This window comes from Sesamum indicum, unplaced genomic scaffold (assembly GCF_000512975.1).
Source record: "Sesamum indicum cultivar Zhongzhi No. 13 unplaced genomic scaffold, S_indicum_v1.0 scaffold00164, whole genome shotgun sequence".
Taxonomy (NCBI): Eukaryota; Viridiplantae; Streptophyta; class Magnoliopsida; order Lamiales; family Pedaliaceae; genus Sesamum; species Sesamum indicum.
The window spans coordinates 218,602-235,903 of NW_011628068.1; the positions used below are offsets into that span (position 1 = coordinate 218,602).

Consider the following 17,302-nt stretch of genomic DNA (forward strand, 5'->3'; position numbering starts at 1 on the left):
GCAATGATAATAATGATTATAATAATAATAACCTATTATATATATATATATATATATATATATACAGCTTCTGCTATACTGTTTTGGGTTAAGTTGGGTAGACCATTTGATTTTACGGCAAGCGAAGCTCCTTGTACGCCAAACTTGCTAAAATCTTGAGCAACTCAACCCCCAAAAATACTTGCACAAGTCATTTTAAATTTCATGTTCTGCCAGGATGCTCACTTTTTTATTAAAAAATTGTCTGTTCAACTCTTTCTGCTTCAAACTACGTACAGTTAGGCAGTGATGGTAACCCCACATAGCTGGAGCATCTGAACTTTTGCATACTGAAAGATAAAAGGTTTTATGTTACGTACCTCCAATCACACATGTGACTATTTTGTATTTATCATATAATTGATTCAAGTCCAATTAAATTTGATCTGGGTTATTATATTCCTCATTGTATTTTAGATAAATGATGAATGGTAAAATGCGGAGTGTTGAAGGATAAGATGCACAACTAATCCACTAGGTAATTATGATTAAGTAACAATCATCCACAAAGGAGATAATTTACCATAAATCTTTGAGAATTGCAGCTGGCAATTGCTTCCTTTTTTTTGTTAGCGGTATAAAGCGTACGTGTTGTGTATGTATACTTAAAATCTTGCATGGAAAGACTGCTCTCAAGTCTCTCATCTTCGGGAAATAATGAAATTGCGTCAACAATGATAGTTCGTAATTGGCCAAGGACATTAAAGAATAGAAAAGAGAGCGACCAGCAGCAGCAGTGCTTCTTGTTCAATTTATGACGCACCTTCTTCATCTGCAATGCATGTGATGTGGCTACTCAATTTCCATTCAATCCACTACTCTTGCTCTTACTTTTTTGGCATGTTTCTTTCAAATTTCTTTTTCCTTTTCTTTTCGTCTAAAAGATGCACTACATCTTCATTATCAGTAATCAATCAATAATTAACAACCACCGATCATCAATAATAGTTATTGTTATTTCAAATATCATTCCACTTCGAACATGAGAATGAACAATTGAATTCACCTCACACCGAAATTCGCCACTTGAAGTTTCCAATGACAACTATATGGAAAATATCCAATTATTTCCACCTGTGTCCCCGTCGATATTGATATTAACCGATCAGCTTTTTGTCAGAATAGAATTACCCAAAACAACAAGAATAACACTCCAAATGGTGAACAAAAAATGATGCTCTGATCTCCACTCGGCTCTAATCACCCAAGAAGGGATCACAGGCTATGATTGAAGTCTGATCTCAATTCTCAGCTACCAACTGTTTCACAGCAAAGACCGAATTGAAGTGCATCTGCAACCATAAATGCAACAACCCAGCACGACATGGGCCATGCCAAGATAGGGGAGCCAAGTTAATACATCAAAAATTTCTACCGAAGAATCGCTGAAGTATCAAGACATACTCATTTTTAGTAAAACTTCGAATCTGAGATCTAATTTCCCCAACAACTTTTAGTTCTAAAAGGTCTTTAGCCAAGAAAACACCGAGTAAAAATAGTCTTTTGCTTGGTAGTCCTGTATACCAATGACCTATGAGCACCACAGTGCAGAAGCTGCAGAACTAACTTCCAGAATCAAATAGTGTAAATCTTCAAACCTATTCGCTTTCCTGAATTTGCCTTGCTTCTGACTCTAAATTAGGTGGCCTTATGTAAGTCAGCTCTTTCTGAACCTGTATTCCACAGAATATCTATCCATAGTGTGAATCTAAAATCGCCATGACACCATCTCTAGCACTTCAAGAAGATATGAATAACTCTAAACTATGGGCTTAAAAGCCAAAGAAACCAAGTTCACTTGCTTTCTCCTTCTCAAAGGTCTCAAAGTACTGATAGATGATTGTAACAGCAAGAAGAATTCCAGTTCCTGAACCAATAGCACCCATGAAATCTGCCAACACTGTCAATGCACCGATACACATTCCTCCAAAAGCTGCAGCAGTTGGTATGTAGCGATTCAGTTCCTTCTGCAAATTGGAATCCCGGTGCCCAGGCATAACCATTTGTTGCTCCTGCAGAAATATCAGAAAGAAACATATGTCAAACACACTTTTTTGGGGTGACAAAATTTTTTGTGCGACACTAGTCAGATGAGCATTTTCCTTTGAATTCCGCAACCAAATGGAACATGGAAGATATTATGATGAATCTCTATTTATGGGATGAACATATTATCATATCCAACAAATAATCAAATAGAGAAACATGCAAGAAAAATATAGAATCAACAACTAAAAAATCAGCGGAAACAAGCATCATGAAGCTTTATTCAAGAGCAAATACTCTTGTATTTGATTACAGGGCGGTCTGTTGCCTTGCAGCTCCCCACATCAGCGATTAGATTCCTGACGTTTTAGCCTCCAAGCAAGTATGACATTATACACATTAAACACAACACAAATTTCTCTCACTATACCTATTTAGGAAAGATGGTCCATATTATGTTGGCTCTTTGGATGGTCCCTGGACAATTTGCCCAGTTCACAAGGATTTAAAACAGTTGGGAAATTTAGAAAGGGAGGCACTGTTGCAGCAGGAAAGATATAATAAGAGATGCATCAGAGATGGAAACAAAATTAGGAACATATCACCATTGACGAAGCAGCAAAAATCATTTGTAGAAAAAAAAAGTTTTAGAGTTTAAAATATCTTACCTTGAGCTGCTTCGCTACATCTTTGGCTGAGGATCCAGAAACTTCAATCCATGTCTTTGAGAACAGGGCACAGGCAGCAAGCATGAATACTATATAGAAAAGTGCATGGAAAGGATTTGCTGCCACGTCTGATAAGCTGAAAATTATTGTAAAGAATGAAAACCAATCAGTATTCGTAGCAGCGATACACCTCGTAAATCAGGATGGTAGTTAACATTTCATACAAACACGATACTTGATAAAAAGATGAAACTTAGAAAAAGTGGAACCCCAATGAAATTTTTGCTGGAGAGAAGTCTATAATTCAAAACACCATACAGCTTTTTACCTTGACGGAGCAGTGACATAATAAGCAAGGCCACCAACAGGAACTGATTGACCAGAATATTCAGATTCTTTCCACTTGCCCAGCAAGTTGACCAAGAAGTTTCCACCATACCTTTTGTATAACAACTGCGTGAAGGCAGTTGGAATTATTGAGCCAAGAACGGAGAAGTACAGCATAAAAACACTAAAAAAATTAGTAACATACAGAAGGTTTACCTGAGAAATGAAGTAAAGATTGGATACAAGTGCAGACTGAAGAATAATAGGCATATTGGAGGTGTAGAAAAGCTTTATTGGGTAAGATCCCTGTTGTCCGCGGGCATTTTTGGATCGCACAGGCAACACCACTCGAAAACCTTGGAAATAGATCACAATGAGGAAGATCAATACAGTTGCAAGAAGATTAGTCACATTTGGAAGATTCTGCCGGTAAAATGCCTCTCGGAGTGCACGCACTTTGTCCGTTCTGGTTATAAGCAAATGGAACGATGCGATGACTGCACCCTCAAACTCAGCACCCCTGCCGCTATTGATAGTTGTAGGACTGAATGCTTTCCAGATAATATTTTCACTGAACATGACAGTCAAAGATCACATTAAACTTCCGTAAGCTGCAATACCAGAAAACTACTACTATTAGCTAGAGCAAACATTCAATAAAATTCCTGGTGTTTACCAGATATTGGTAGCAATGAATAAGGATATCCCAGAACCAAGACCATAACCCTTTTGGAGAAGCTCATCTAAGCAAATCACGATTATACCAGCAAAGCATAGTTGAAGAATTATCAGAATAGCATTACCAACTCCGAGTTGACTGACACTTCCATACATTCCTGACAGGACATAAGCAACAGCCTCTCCAACCGCAATCAAGATACCCAGAAGCTTCTGAGCACCATTCCTGCAGCAATACAGAGATGAAAGTGAATATTAAACAGATTGCATGATAGAGATATAAGTTCCACGTGGTCAAAACCAACACTAGTGAACGTGAAGGTACAAAAAGAACTATAAAACACACAATGCAATCTCAAAAAGTGGCCAAAAAGCAATACATATAACTTACAATAGAGCACGGTCCTCACGGACATTGTTGTCAACTTCGATTATTTTTGACCCAGCCAGGAGTTGCATCACCAGTCCAGATGTCACGATGGGCGTAATTCCCAACTCCATGACAGTTCCACGGTTGGAAGCAAGAATAACACGCATCCAGTAGAAAGGGTCAGCACCAGTAGTTGAGTGTATGCCATACAGAGGAAGCTGGCTGCAGACTAGAAAGATAAAAAGAGAAATCACAGTGTATATGACTTTCTCTCTGAAGGGAATCTTCCTATCAGCACTCTGAACTTCAGGCAGAAAAGAAAGGAATGGCTTAACAAGATGCAGCACCCTAAATCCTCCTCCCATTTTTCACAAAACGAAGACAACCTCCCACGCCTGCATTTAACACCAACAAAAAGCATGATAAATGTGATTCATCCCAATTTGAATATAAAGAAGTTCATCTTTCATATCCCAAAATGCAGAAGTCACCCGTTAAATTGTAGACAAATGAAATCAAAGACCTGGATTTCCTAGCCAATACCGCAGGGTCAAGTATGAATAGGATAGCACTAACAGTACAGAAATCAAAATCCTGTACGAAGAAGTTCCCTTTAACAACAATTAAGATAATGACAAAGAGGTATTAAGTAATATCAAAAAATCAGCTGCTAACTAGAAATAAATCAACCCGTATATCTCCTGAAAAGCAGAATGAAAATGCAAATTTTTCAACCAGTTCATACATTACATTTTACAACTCAAATTTGAAGCCCATAATTGCATGCTGAAAAAAATCTGATTTTTGAGTTTTGCGAAGTAAATAACATGCAGAAGCAATTCCATCTCACACAAAAATTCACACAGAATTCTCAGCATCACTGATAGTAATCCAGTTTAGAGAACCCGTTTAGCGATTGAATTCTTATCGCCACAAAATACACGAATTGAGAAGTTTACCTTATAATAACAAATTCAGGTATTATATAGCGTTTGATAAATTATAAAAAAAAAAAAAAAAAAAAAAAAAAAAAAAAAAGGGGAGAAAAAACAGAAGTCGAGATAATTGAACTTTTACTAGTCCGCCTCAAACAAAATTAGACCTCAAGAGTCAAGACCAAATCGAATCTGACTGAAACAACGTTATTCCACAGTTCAGATTCTAGAGCAATTGTTCTCTCGATTATCTATACAAACTTAAACAACAAAAATACAAGCAATAATAACAAATCGTACATCAATTGCGGATTCGTATTATTATACGGAAAAATCTCGTGCATGGCCATAATTAGAACAAGAGGAAAATCATAACATACAGCGAAAATACAGATCTACTAAGCGCGAGAGGACTTACTGTAGAATGTCTGAGAGAGGTGGATTCTTAATTCTTATGGGAGGGAAGTGGGGCGCGACCCGGGTTGGTCGGTTCTCAGCTGAATCCATGGAGTTGCGGGTCGGATATTTTAAACCGAATCGGACTCTTTCATCTATTCCCATAATCCGTTGGCTTTTTGGGTTGTCAACGTGGTATGTGGAATTAGTTGAATTTTGCCACGTTGTTCAGCCAATAAGTTCTCAACACGTAGGGTGTTAACTATGACGTGTCGTGAAAACAACTTTTTGGACAGAATCACCCTTGCCCGAATAACAGGTTCAAATTAATAGGAGTAAGATTCGTATTTTTATCATTAATATTATTTTTATATTTACTTAATTATATATCTTAATTAATATTCTATTAATATTTTTTGGTATCTAATTAATATTTTTTTCTGTTAGTTTTTTATATAATGACCATTTTCTTCTTAGATGATAATAAGTATATTAATACAATCAGTAAAGTTCATATTTTGTCATTAAATTTATTTGATATTGAATACTTATAAATAACTCAATTAATACTCGATTTTGATATTAATATATTTTGATATTAATATCACTTGGGTACATAAATAATTATAAATTATTTAATTAGCACTCGAGGTTCACCATTAATATCTTGTTGGTATCCATTTAATAATTTTTATTATTTTTTTATATAATGATCATTTTATCCTTAAATAAAAAAAATATACTAAAAAAATTGAATAAAATTTGATCAGTATATTTTCTAACTTTCTTTGTTACAGTTGAGTGTTATACTTGATATTAATATTTTATTGATTTATTTTTTTTCTTCTTACTTTATTTATCTATATTCATAAAATAACTTATTACTTAATATTTCATTATATTAAAACTAAAATTCATAATGCATTTTTGTAACCACAGAGAAGTTGAATTTGCATTTCAAAATTGGCTTTTGAATCCATATCTATGCTTTGCAGTTAAATTTTAATATATCGATTAAATAAGAACATATATATTTGACAATGAAAATTTTAATTCCTCGTTACTTGACTGTTAAATTAAATTATTTAATAATAAATTTTTCTGTATATATCGAGAGATAATAATTTTGATAATTAAATATGAAGATAAAAAGACAAATTGTTATATTTTTATTATCTAAGATAAAATGATCACCATATAAAAATAATGAATTGCGTACCAAAGATAAAATTTGTGTATTAATTAAATTATTTTTAACTACTCATGTACCAAAATAACTTTTGTAGTGGAACTCATATATTAATTGAGTTATTTCATAATTACTCATGTACAAATATAGCATTAATAACAAATTTTGGTTACTAAAATAAATTTTACTCCATCAATAGATGCTATCTAAATCCCACCAGCTCCCCACGTAGTTTCTTAAATTGCTTGCTCCATTTTGATGGTATTGAACAAAATTAAACAGCGGCTTTGGAAACAGGATACCTATTGACAACATCGCATGCATGCATATCTAAGGATCAAGATCGGGAGATTGCTTATTCAACTTCAATCTTAAAATGTCATCGAGTTACAAAAATATAAAATCACCATGAAATAACAGAACATAGGATAAAATACTTATCATCACAATGAAACAAACAAGTCCACCTTGATTTTCTACCAGCAAAAACCACCTCTATAGGGGTATATGGTAACACGTGAGCAGCAATCGTCGCCCCAATCTCATGCACCCAGTACGAAGCAGAACAAACATACAATTGAAATGAACAACTCTTGATGATTAACATGATGCTGCTATAGGAAATCACTATCCATACTTACAAACAAATTACATGAGTTACAAACCGTGCACATTAAATTTCCTTCAAAATTTTATACATGTACTAAATAATTTGGACAAGGATTTTCCCTCTCTTTTTTTCTTTTTTCCGGGTATGTCAAAACGCACGAGTAAACTGGGAACAAATTTCCCCTCCTAAATATCAGATAGTCACCTCAACTCTATCAAAAAACTTTAATCAGTTAAAAAGTGAGGGGACGTGCTGCGGAGACAGAAGGTGCCACAAGCATACAACTGCAGATTCTGTCAACTCTATCTATCACTCTATCTCGTTTACATCAAGCTGGCAACTTCAGTTTCGCATTATCTTTCCAGCTGCAATAACAGAGTGGAAATGTAAGGATGGAAGAGAATTAGCCAGAACAGAATTGATAGCTTATGATGTCTGTGGGCTAGTTACCTGATAAAGTAATAATAGAAGAAGTCTGCATAAAGGGCAGTTTGGACAAGCCCAGAGACGCAGGCTGAGCAAATAAAGGAAACACAATCAAACATCAAAGCAAACAGAAGAGTCACTTAAACTAACTTCTTTACCGACTTACAGATCCATCGACTAAAATGCTCCTCAGTGAAATAGCGGTATATCCAGTTCAGGATGTAGAAGGCTCGATAGGCCCTGTAAACAAGAATGCCATAACAAGTTTTAACTAACTTGGAGTTCTGACTTACATAATTTATATGACAAACAATTATTCTCAGGGTAACAAGTTTTGACAATGACACATAGTTTGTTGTAGAAAGGCAGTAACTTTGAGATAACAGGCTCATTTCTTTGTTTCTCTCTGTATTTTGTATTTTTCTCCAAAAATATGGAATCTTCTGCATCTCCAGCAAGCTCATTAAATTTTCAATAGTTCTAAACTAATCACACATGCACCATTGTCCCAATATCACATATCTCGTACACTATGTCAGAAGGCACATTATTCAAAATATTCACATCATTCAGATTATTCAATCGGAAAACAATATGCAATTATAGCACTACACTGGTAAAACATGTATCCTATGATACTTCAACTAATGAAGTGTTAGTGATTCAAACAGAATAACCAGATGGACACTACTATTTGATAAGTGATTACTATTTAATATTTCCATGAGATTGAGATAAAATTCAATAAACTTAGATGTGATGCTCATATGTTACCAAATAATAGAACCATGCTTAGTATGCATTATCTTCCCTGTAATGTGGCAATCAGTTGGAAAAGGAAAATGAGGTTACCCGAGAAAGAAAACATATTGACCAGTCAGATTGTCCACATTTCCACTTCTTTGCAAAAGGACCAACTGTGGCAGAATTGCAACCGCCTCCAAGTATATTGAGAACGCCCAAAATATCTGGAAATATATTTTAAATCATAATAATCAGTTACAAAATGACCAGCAAATATAAAGTTAAGAAAGAGTTTACATGAAAATTTAAGCTATGCAAATCTTGTAACATTTTCCAAGAAATTTACATCTTGTCCTATATATTATCATTCAACCAAAGCATGTGAATGAACAAACAGGCATTGAAAAATTAAATTGATCATATAAGCATCCTCCAAGTACAAACACGAGCTTCTAGGACAGGCAACACCAAGCATCATGCTTATAACCACCCCAGTGATTTCTTTCAAATAAGTGAAATAACAGAAAAGAATCACAATCCAAGGAAATTAAACTGACCTCCTGAAACGAGAACTTCTCATGAACAAGTAGGGCCAAGAGAAAACTAATTCCCACAAGAATATAATGCCTAAACGTGTCCAACTCACGATCATAGGACCGCTTGACAACTCGGTGAAATCTCATGCACCATACAATTGCCAAGGAGCTCCCAATGAAGACCAGTTTCATTACAGTGTTATAAACTGATATGAAGTCGGAAAACAAATCAAGGTACCGAGCCAGGAACACAAATGCATACAATTCTTGCGTCTTCAAGGAAATCCCTGAAAATAATGTACGCCTGTTAGTTGCATTGTCTCATAATATCATATTCAGTAAAATTCTTCACACTCTCCCCTATAAGACCAGGGTGAACGGAAAAAGCATTCAATTAGACCAGCTCAGGTAATGTATTCTGTCAATACCATAAAGAAAATTGAAATAAATTCCATTAACAGTAACAATTAATACAAGGAAAAGTGGAGCTCGTTTGATAACCCCAAACGACCATACTTCTAAAATCAAAAACGATTTAGCTTCATCAGAAAAAAATTCAAAAGATCGAGAATGCAATATTAAAATCCTGGGACACCATATGCGGAGAATCCCACCCAGTACCCTGTATAACCCTAACCTATGCAATTCCAGAATCTAATACAGCGTAAACGAATAAGAACAATAAATTTCAACTTAAAGTTTAAGTTCCGCGTCAATTAAACTATTATAGCACAACTTAAAACCCTAACGCACAAACATTCAAAAGAACGTATCGAATAACAAAAACAAACTGAGGCGTAAATGCAACACCTGAGCATGATTTGGTGGCATAGATTTTAAGGAGGAGTACTAAGATACTGATCAAATGCGTCATATCACCGGCAAATCTGAAAATATTCATGGCTGCGAAATTTTGAAGAGAGTTCGAGAATCAGAATTTTCTTTTCCCCTTCGTCTTCTTCTTTTCGCTTCCCTGCAGAGAGAGAACGGCAGCGGTGGAGGAAGTTTGCAAGTTTTAAACTTTGACGCCAATAAATTTTAATAGAAATTTTGAGATCAGAGAGGTGGTGGCCGGTGGGGGTTTGCAAGTGATTCAATAATAAAATAACTGAAATTTGGGGAGAGGATATATGGACAGCTGATCTGCTGATGTGGCAGTCCGAAACCGTTTAAGACTTCCACGACTACAACATCTCCTATTTGGCCTTTTTATCCTTTTCCCTTTCTTCTAATTATAAATAGTAATTATATTATTGAATTAATATTTTAATAAATTAAAAATACATCGATTTAATTAAAAATTATAAAATAATACAACATAATAAATTCACAAAAGTATGATAACCACCCACATATTTAGTAAAACTAAAACTCGTGACTTTTAATTAAATTGTGAGATTTCAGTCTTAACAATGAAGCTATTTGACCTTTATTTCTAAGAGTAGGTTGATAATCAAAAGAATAACCCTATTGACACATTATTTAATTTGATGATCGTAATTTTGCACATATGTAATCAAGGGTATTAAGTAAAAATTTGTCTTCAAAATACAATTACGATATATATAAAAATCATAGAATATGATAGAATTTTATATCTTTTTTTATTTTAAATTCAAAAAGAAAATTAAGGGACCACTATAACCACACGTGACTCCATACACTTTACAAGTATCAAGAAAAATTATTTAGGTAAACTCTTATCGTGCCATTGACGTGTAAGAATTGAGTATGAATGAAATTATTATTTTAAAATTCACTCATATATATGATGGTATAATTAGTTACTCACTTTATGAGACACGTTATTAGTTATTCTAACATGTTGGATCGAATTCCCTTTTTCTTTTTTCTATATTGACAAAATTATCGTTATATCAATATTAGTTACACCAGATAATGATAGATGCATTGTGATTAAAGAAATCAAACTTTTTGAAAAATAAAATAAAATAGAAAGCAGGAATAAAAACTTATTATTAATAAGTTTAAATAGCAATAATTCTTCGCTGTTTTTACTTTTAAATTCCAAACCTAACACCCGAACCAGAAGCTGTAAAAACTTTCCACGAAATTATGTAGATCGTTGAAAGATAGTGGAATCCCACTTTCCTACACCTCTTCAACTTCCCCAGACGAAAACCGAGAACCCTCTCAGCTTGAGAGGGGGGGAGGGGAAGAGAGAGAAATTCGTGCTCACGCGAAAACTCAAAAACGTTTTTGACTATTATTTTATTTTTTCGGGTTCTACTTCAATCTTGGAACTCTGGGCACCGGAAATATTTGACCGGTGATTAGTATCGCGACTCTCACGTCATGGGTTGCGCTGGATCGCGTGACAAAGTCGATGGTACTGTGTTTCTTGCGTTCTTGACTCGATCTTGACTCTTATTTCTTGAATTTCTTGTGTCAATGATTGGTGAAGGGATTGATTTCGTGCAATTAGGTATTTGATGGTAGGGTTAAAATAAATCATTTCTACAATTTAGCAATATTGCTTGGTTTTCTTTATCCTATTCATGTGTTCAATGTTATTTGATTATGGGTTGATGAATGTGGTGGGTATTGTATGAACAGTTTAAACTTGTTAATGTATTTCAAGCTTGAGGATTGTGTTTTAAACACCTCATTTCATGTTAGGAAAGCTCATTTTATTTTTCAAGGAGGAGATTGTCTTGCTTTGTTTCACGATATCTATTGTAGTGTCAGAAAGTCTATGAAACATCCCTCATGTTTTAAGTTTAATAAATATTTTTTTCCTTTCCTTGCTTCCTTTCGTTCTGCTGCAACATTACTGGGTATTTTGTTCTTAATCAAAATTTTGAAGAAGTTTTCAGAAGTTTCATACCGAGAATGCTGTAAGTCTGGCGTGATGAAGATGGAACTAATTCTCTATATTATGCTAGTACAATGCTTTTTGTCTTTTAAACAATATATCATGGAACTTGGATGCATATCTGTGAATAAGAATTCCAATTAGGTTCTTGGCAATCTGAATATCCCCATTCTATTTGCTGCTAGTAAAAATAGCTGTGAACTGTCTGACATTAGATATTTCACGTTCCAGGTTCTGAGGTGAAAGGATATTTTAGGTTGAATGAGTTTCATTTCTTAAAAGAGTAGGACTTGCTTTGTTTTGTAAATCTGCCAGTCCTGTACAAATTGGGAATGCTGGATATATTATCTTTTATCAAGATGGGGCCTTGAATTTTCAGGACCAGAGTTTAAGATAACCGAAGTGAAGGATATCTTGCCTGTAAAAGAAAATGGATGCTTAGTAATCCTAACTAATTTTGAATGGAATCATCTAACAGAATGTGGGATTGGCTAATTCAATAGGGCATGCATATTCACACATCTATATGACGCCTGGTTGTGCTTTAGTCTGCTTGATGATGATTTCCTGGTAATTGAGCCCCTAAGTTCTTGCATCACTTTCTCTGGGTCCAGAAACTTCAAAGAAGATACGGAAACCCAAGTCATGGAAGCATTCAGAAGCAATAACAAGGGAACAACTAACACAGATGCGTGAGGAGTTCTGGGACACTGCTCCGCATTATGGTGGTAGGAAAGGTATGTAATTCATAAATACCCTTTTGCAATGTTGTAATGTGATATGTCGATGAAGCGCCCAATACAATAATTCATCTGAGTTCGTTATGCAATTGGCTGCTCTAAAGCTCAATCTAATTTGTGAATAATATTCAAGTCTAATGCTAAGCTTTCAGCTTTCTGATGAGCTTCCTTAGTTATAAATTCTTACACTTACCAGCTTGTTAGTAAATCTACATGTTTTATTCTTAGCAATGGTTGAACTGAACTGGCGATTATTGAGATTCATTTATCTGGGTTGCTGTTTGATTTCCTCATTTCTTTATTATTGTCAGAGATCTGGGATGCTCTCCGGGCTGCAGCTGAGGCTGATTTGACACTTGCACAAGCAATTGTGGATAGTGCTGGTGTTATTGTTCAAAACCCTGACTTAACAATCTGCTATGATGAGAGAGGTTGGTACTCAATTTCTGCTTCTGTAATCAATGCCACTCCTATATTCGTCCTAAATCCAGATGTGATCGCAGGTGCCAAGTATGAGTTACCCAAGTATGTTTTGAGTGAGCCTACAAATCTGATTCGTGACAGTTGAGACTCTGCGGGAGTGTATATCATGTAAATTGGCCTCATTGTGATTTTGTTTCTAATGTTATTCCATTTAAATCCTGGCCCATGGCGATCTGCTTGAACTGTTGTACTAACACTTTATGATTAATGCCAGCCACCCAGATTTGCACACATGGTGATATATATGGTGAAGGAAAACTAGAATGCAACATTCATTTCAAATGACAATGAATTCCGTTCCATTGTGCACTAATTCTGCAGTTATCTTGGATACCAAAGGCAAAGAAAACTATTATTTGGTTCAGTAGTTTTAGTCTTTTCACAGGTCTGATGTCCCCAATGTTAAAAGTAAACTTGGAACCAAACATGAAGATTGGTTGACGCGTTCAATATGGGGAACTTGGGGAGGATGAGTGGCTTGTATCATGTTGTTCCATTTATACGTGAAGGGGAAGGTTCCTGCTCATGGATTATGGACAAGCTAACTATGTAGAGAAAACCAAGGGCTATTGAACCGAGGAAATATTTATACATAACTTAGATTGATCATGGTATTCTCATGTTTTAACGTAGTTGGCATCTAAATCTTTTTAGCTTGGGATCATGAGAAATCTTAATTATCTTTCAATTTGATTTGTAATTGTCCCATTGAAGTGCGCACGTGGACTTCACCCTGATCGAATTGAGGGGGCTCGGGACTAGGGAAATTGTAATAATTTTTCCTGAATTTATCTCCATTGCTGTAAAATGTAAATCCGAATAATTTCATTGCCCTTCTTTGCAACGCGATCTAACAGCACCCCACCGCCACCACCACCACCTCCGTTCCCCTTTCTCTGTCTGGCTGTCTGTGTGTGTGTGTGTTTTCCTGCCTACGGCTCTGTTTATTGCAACACTGCGTATCGGCATCTGGAGGAATACTGCTGCTGGTGACGCCAAACCTCTATACATACTACACGTATGAGGCGCAACTTAGGTGTATTTCTTTTCAAAAGAACATAATGCATATGAAGGTGGGTTCTTTAGTTTTCTTGAAAGAAGTTGGAAGTTTAGAACCCATTGTGGCATTCATGTACAAGTATGGAGAAATAGATCTGATATAGATAGCCAGCGAGAGCAAACAAGGGAGACACTTAGTATGGGCAACAAGCGACAGTGAGTAGTCTAACTCCAAGATTCAGGTTAGTCAATGCTGTCTCGTCTTCCCAATTTCTTCTACGTACTTCAAGATGCCAACCATCAACTTGCAAGCCTTTTCGAAAAAGTCTAGTCCCTGAGATTGTTCACCCGCAAAGCCTGTGAGGAACAAAGAGTTTTTTTGTATTTCAATTAGAAAAGATTTTGAGCCTTCCTAAGCAAATTCCAATTCGGGCCGGAGTCACAGGAGCAATGACGGTTATCTAATTAACTGCTGCAAATTTACGTGGGTTTTTGGTTTTAAGGGGTTTGTACTTGGGTTTCTGGAAGATTCATCTTTGGAATGACGATTTTCACCTGTCATAAAGTATTTATAGGAATCATATTGATGAGCTACCCATGAAGCTTTTGATAGCTTGGTTTTGGGGCAAGCATTAGTTGGTTTAATGGATGATGCTGTATTCGTGATCTGGTAAGCACAGAAGACCTTGGACATTTGAAAGTTAAGAGCATGCCGTTTTCTCTAACATCTTGTCTTAATTCAAGAAAATTGCCATTTATGTTCTGATCATTAGTAGGACTGTCCATAACATACTTAAGGATGTGAATGGTAAATATAAGTGATCATCTACAGGACCATATTCATTTGACGAAATGCTCTATTGGAAGAAGCTTGTGCAGAAGCATAGTAGTCCAATCTTGAGAATATTTCTTTATGGATAACATTGTAGTGCTTCGAGGTCAAGGTCTCTAAGGGATCCTTCTGAGAGTCCATCCTCATGTCATGAGGTTCTACAAAGAGGGGAAAGTAATGCTTTGTTCAATGGAAGACGGTCTGTCCCCATGGACCGTCCCAAAGAGTGTGGAAGGATGGCCGGAAGCTCTCCTGTTACTGCTCCACCTAAATCGAGAGCAGAACTTGTCAGTTTAGATAATCACCAATCAAGCCATGCGACCATAGCAGCAAGGATGGATTCGTCTTCATATTTGATGAATGTGATACTTTGTCTTCTGGTTGTTGGAGTGCAATATCAGAGTTCATTGATCGAGCCCCTAGTAGGATTGTTTTTGTTTCTGTTTGTTCAAGTCTTGATGTGTTCCCTCTTGTAATGATATCCAGGTGAAAAATTCTTTTTCCCTAAGTCAAAGGATGCAGACATAATATGCACCCTGCATGGGCAAACAAAGAAGATTTAGAAATTGATAAGGATGCCCTAAAGCTTATCGCATCAACATCTGATGGATGTCCGTGGGATGCTGAGAAGACTTTGGAAGAACTGAGTTTGCTTGGGCAGAGAATTTTTGTGCGTGGTGCAGCATGCAGGAACTGGTACATACTGTTTCTGTCGGGTCTTCATTCAATCCCATCATGAATGAATTATCGCACTGAATAGGCCAAGCTCTTTCAGCATCATGCTATGTTTTGCATTTAACTGCTATCGAGTATGTTTGCTAATAGCATATTGGCTACAACTGCTACAGAGTTTGCAAATTGCATCAAGTGTTTTTGCTTGTTTCAGGAAGTAGATATGCTTTCTGTCCTTAATAACTTATATTACACACTGTGACCTGTTAAACATAAAATGGATAACACTTTACAGATGAGAAGTTGGTAAATCTACTTGATTTAGCATTATCTGCTCACACAGTCAACACAGTGAAAAATCTGGAAATATTAGGAAATCTGGTGCTGAGCCATTAGCATTACTGTCGCCGCTGGCTACAGTCATAACTGATATTCTTCTTGTTGGAAGCTATTACATCATGAAAGAAAGGCCTGAAAGGAATTTTCTCCAGCAGCAAGCACGTGAGTCTTATTGTCTAATGTCATTTGATCTTCTCATATTAGCATTGGCGTAATGCAGCATAATATCTAACCATGTTTTGACATGCCTTTTCATTATCAATCCAGTTTGCAGTGTCAAATTTACCTGTTCTTGATTGTTTGTTTTGACAGTTTATGATGGGTAAACCTTTCTTTGCTACTTTGCAATTTCATTCCATATTAATCTTTGTCCTTTTGTGACTGGTAAAGAAAGTATGTCATTAACAATGTCAAAGAAGACTGGGAACACTGTCTAGCACTGAAACGTTGTCTGAGGCAGAAAGGACCCGAGGTCGTCCAATGACAGACTGACTTGGCTCATTGATGCACTGCTTCAACTGGCTCCTGATGAACAACAAATACTACCCAGTCCCTCTGCAGATGGTAGATCATAGTCCTTTTTTCATGAATAATTCTGAATTAAGAGGGAGACCCAGGGAAAGCACATACTTTTCAAGCTGGAAGTTCTGGGGATGTATATTATAATGCCAAGTTAAAGGGTATTTGTCTGGATGGAAAAGGAAACCTGAAGGTGGGTGGTTTCTCAACAGGTGGACAGTGCTGCAAATCGGAAATCAAATGGACAAAGTTCAATTACCAGGTAAGTTCCATCTGGGAATTGAAGAAGTTTGGTTGGAAAGGCTTGAAAAGATCCCATTAATGAATAGCATAAAAGTTGGTGCATCAGGAAGGAAAGCTGGTCTCACTCAGTTATGGTACACGCACTATTATTGTTGGACTATTCTCGTCTTATGACGCCACACGTAACCTCAGTTTTAGTTGTTTCTTGAAGTGTGGTTATTCTTCACTTCCATTCTTTTCTTTCACATATTAATTCTTGCATGTGCGGTAGAATTAAAGAGATGTTTATACATCTTAAGTGTCAGGGATTTTGCAGCTCCAACTGTGGCAACTGCTGTTCAACTCAGCTGACAAATTCTGAGGAAGAAAATTTTAGACCGCACATCTTACAAGCATTTGAGTCGGTTCATAGATCACCTGTGACCATTGAGATCAGATGCGAATCAAGGAAGGAAGTCGGTGTAGGACAAATTTTGTTCCCAGCATCTCATGGTGTGGGGCTGACTATTCCCAAGCTGACCCCCATCAGAAGGTAAAAATATGACATAAAAGTCTTAAAATTTCGGAGTTTGGAAATTAAGATTATCAAAGTATGCAGTGTGATGTGATTAGTACAGATGATTGTCTGCATTTGCATGTTGAATGATATTTTGATCATCAAACTGGAAAAGTGAAGCAATCATGCACAGTAGTGTACAGAGTCGTGCTAAAAAAGAAAGTATTGTGATGATTGAA

General features: G+C 36.0%; 3 protein-coding genes across 6 annotated transcripts; 1 reads left to right on the forward strand and 2 right to left on the reverse strand.

Annotated features, from left to right (window-relative positions):
* Positions 1–974: 974 nt before the first annotated feature.
* On the reverse strand, positions 975–5,553 carry LOC105179490 (protein transport protein Sec61 subunit alpha-like). Of its 3 annotated transcripts, none has more exons than XM_011103133.2 (7): positions 5,422–5,553; positions 4,090–4,463; positions 3,697–3,924; positions 3,237–3,591; positions 3,022–3,146; positions 2,694–2,829; positions 975–2,051 (listed from the first exon to the last, which is right to left on the reverse strand). In XM_011103133.2, the coding sequence occupies exons 2-7, from the start codon at positions 4,431–4,433 to the stop codon at positions 1,812–1,814; spliced, it is 1,428 nt and encodes a 475-aa protein (XP_011101435.1). In that variant the 5' UTR covers positions 4,434–4,463; positions 5,422–5,553; the 3' UTR covers positions 975–1,811. The 3 variants fall into 3 exon arrangements, with proteins under 3 accessions (XP_011101435.1, XP_011101434.1, XP_020547002.1); XM_011103132.2 differs by having other exon boundaries at positions 5,384–5,429; XM_020691343.1 differs by lacking the exon at positions 5,422–5,553 and adding an exon at positions 5,304–5,322.
* A 1,647-nt stretch (positions 5,554–7,200) lies between these two features.
* Positions 7,201–10,007, reverse strand: LOC105179492 (ER lumen protein-retaining receptor A). The gene is made up of 6 exons (XM_011103134.2): positions 9,715–10,007; positions 8,926–9,191; positions 8,477–8,592; positions 7,791–7,864; positions 7,649–7,712; positions 7,201–7,563 (listed from the first exon to the last, which is right to left on the reverse strand). The coding sequence occupies exons 1-6, from the start codon at positions 9,803–9,805 to the stop codon at positions 7,527–7,529; spliced, it is 648 nt and encodes a 215-aa protein (XP_011101436.1). The 5' UTR covers positions 9,806–10,007; the 3' UTR covers positions 7,201–7,526.
* A 942-nt stretch (positions 10,008–10,949) lies between these two features.
* LOC105179493 (ubiquitin domain-containing protein 2-like) lies at positions 10,950–13,577 on the forward strand. 2 transcript variants are annotated; one of them, XM_011103137.2, is made up of 5 exons: positions 10,950–11,254; positions 12,355–12,477; positions 12,792–12,911; positions 12,984–13,071; positions 13,178–13,577. In XM_011103137.2, the coding sequence occupies exons 1-4, from the start codon at positions 11,221–11,223 to the stop codon at positions 13,046–13,048; spliced, it is 342 nt and encodes a 113-aa protein (XP_011101439.1). In that variant the 5' UTR covers positions 10,950–11,220; the 3' UTR covers positions 13,049–13,071; positions 13,178–13,577. The 2 variants fall into 2 exon arrangements, with proteins under 2 accessions (XP_011101439.1, XP_011101437.1); XM_011103135.2 differs by having other exon boundaries at positions 10,952–11,254; positions 12,984–13,577.
* Positions 13,578–17,302: the final 3,725 nt, after the last annotated feature.

Excerpts from the sequence above, each read along its gene's own strand:
- LOC105179490 (XM_011103133.2), bottom strand. The coding sequence starts at position 4,433 with ATGGGAGGAGGATTTAGGGTGCTGCATCTTGTTAAGCCATTCCTTTCT. Across the intron at positions 3,925-4,089 it reads CGTGAGGACCGTGCTCTATT|GAATGGTGCTCAGAAGCTTC; the intron begins GTAAGTTATATG and ends GTATTGCTGCAG. Across the intron at positions 3,592-3,696 it reads TTCATTGCTACCAATATCTG|TGAAAATATTATCTGGAAAG; the intron begins GTAAACACCAGG and ends TGTCATGTTCAG.
- LOC105179492 (XM_011103134.2), bottom strand. The coding sequence starts at position 9,805 with ATGAATATTTTCAGATTTGCCGGTGATATGACGCATTTGATCAGTATC. Across the intron at positions 7,865-8,476 it reads CAATATGTTTTCTTTCTCGG|GGCCTATCGAGCCTTCTACA; the intron begins GTAACCTCATTT and ends TCTTGTTTACAG. Across the intron at positions 7,564-7,648 it reads TTCTATTATTACTTTATCAG|CTGGAAAGATAATGCGAAAC; the intron begins GTAACTAGCCCA and ends CTGTTATTGCAG.
- LOC105179493 (XM_011103137.2), top strand. The coding sequence starts at position 11,221 with ATGGGTTGCGCTGGATCGCGTGACAAAGTCGATG. Across the intron at positions 11,255-12,354 it reads ATCGCGTGACAAAGTCGATG|AAACTTCAAAGAAGATACGG; the intron begins GTACTGTGTTTC and ends CTCTGGGTCCAG. Across the intron at positions 12,478-12,791 it reads GCATTATGGTGGTAGGAAAG|AGATCTGGGATGCTCTCCGG; the intron begins GTATGTAATTCA and ends TATTATTGTCAG.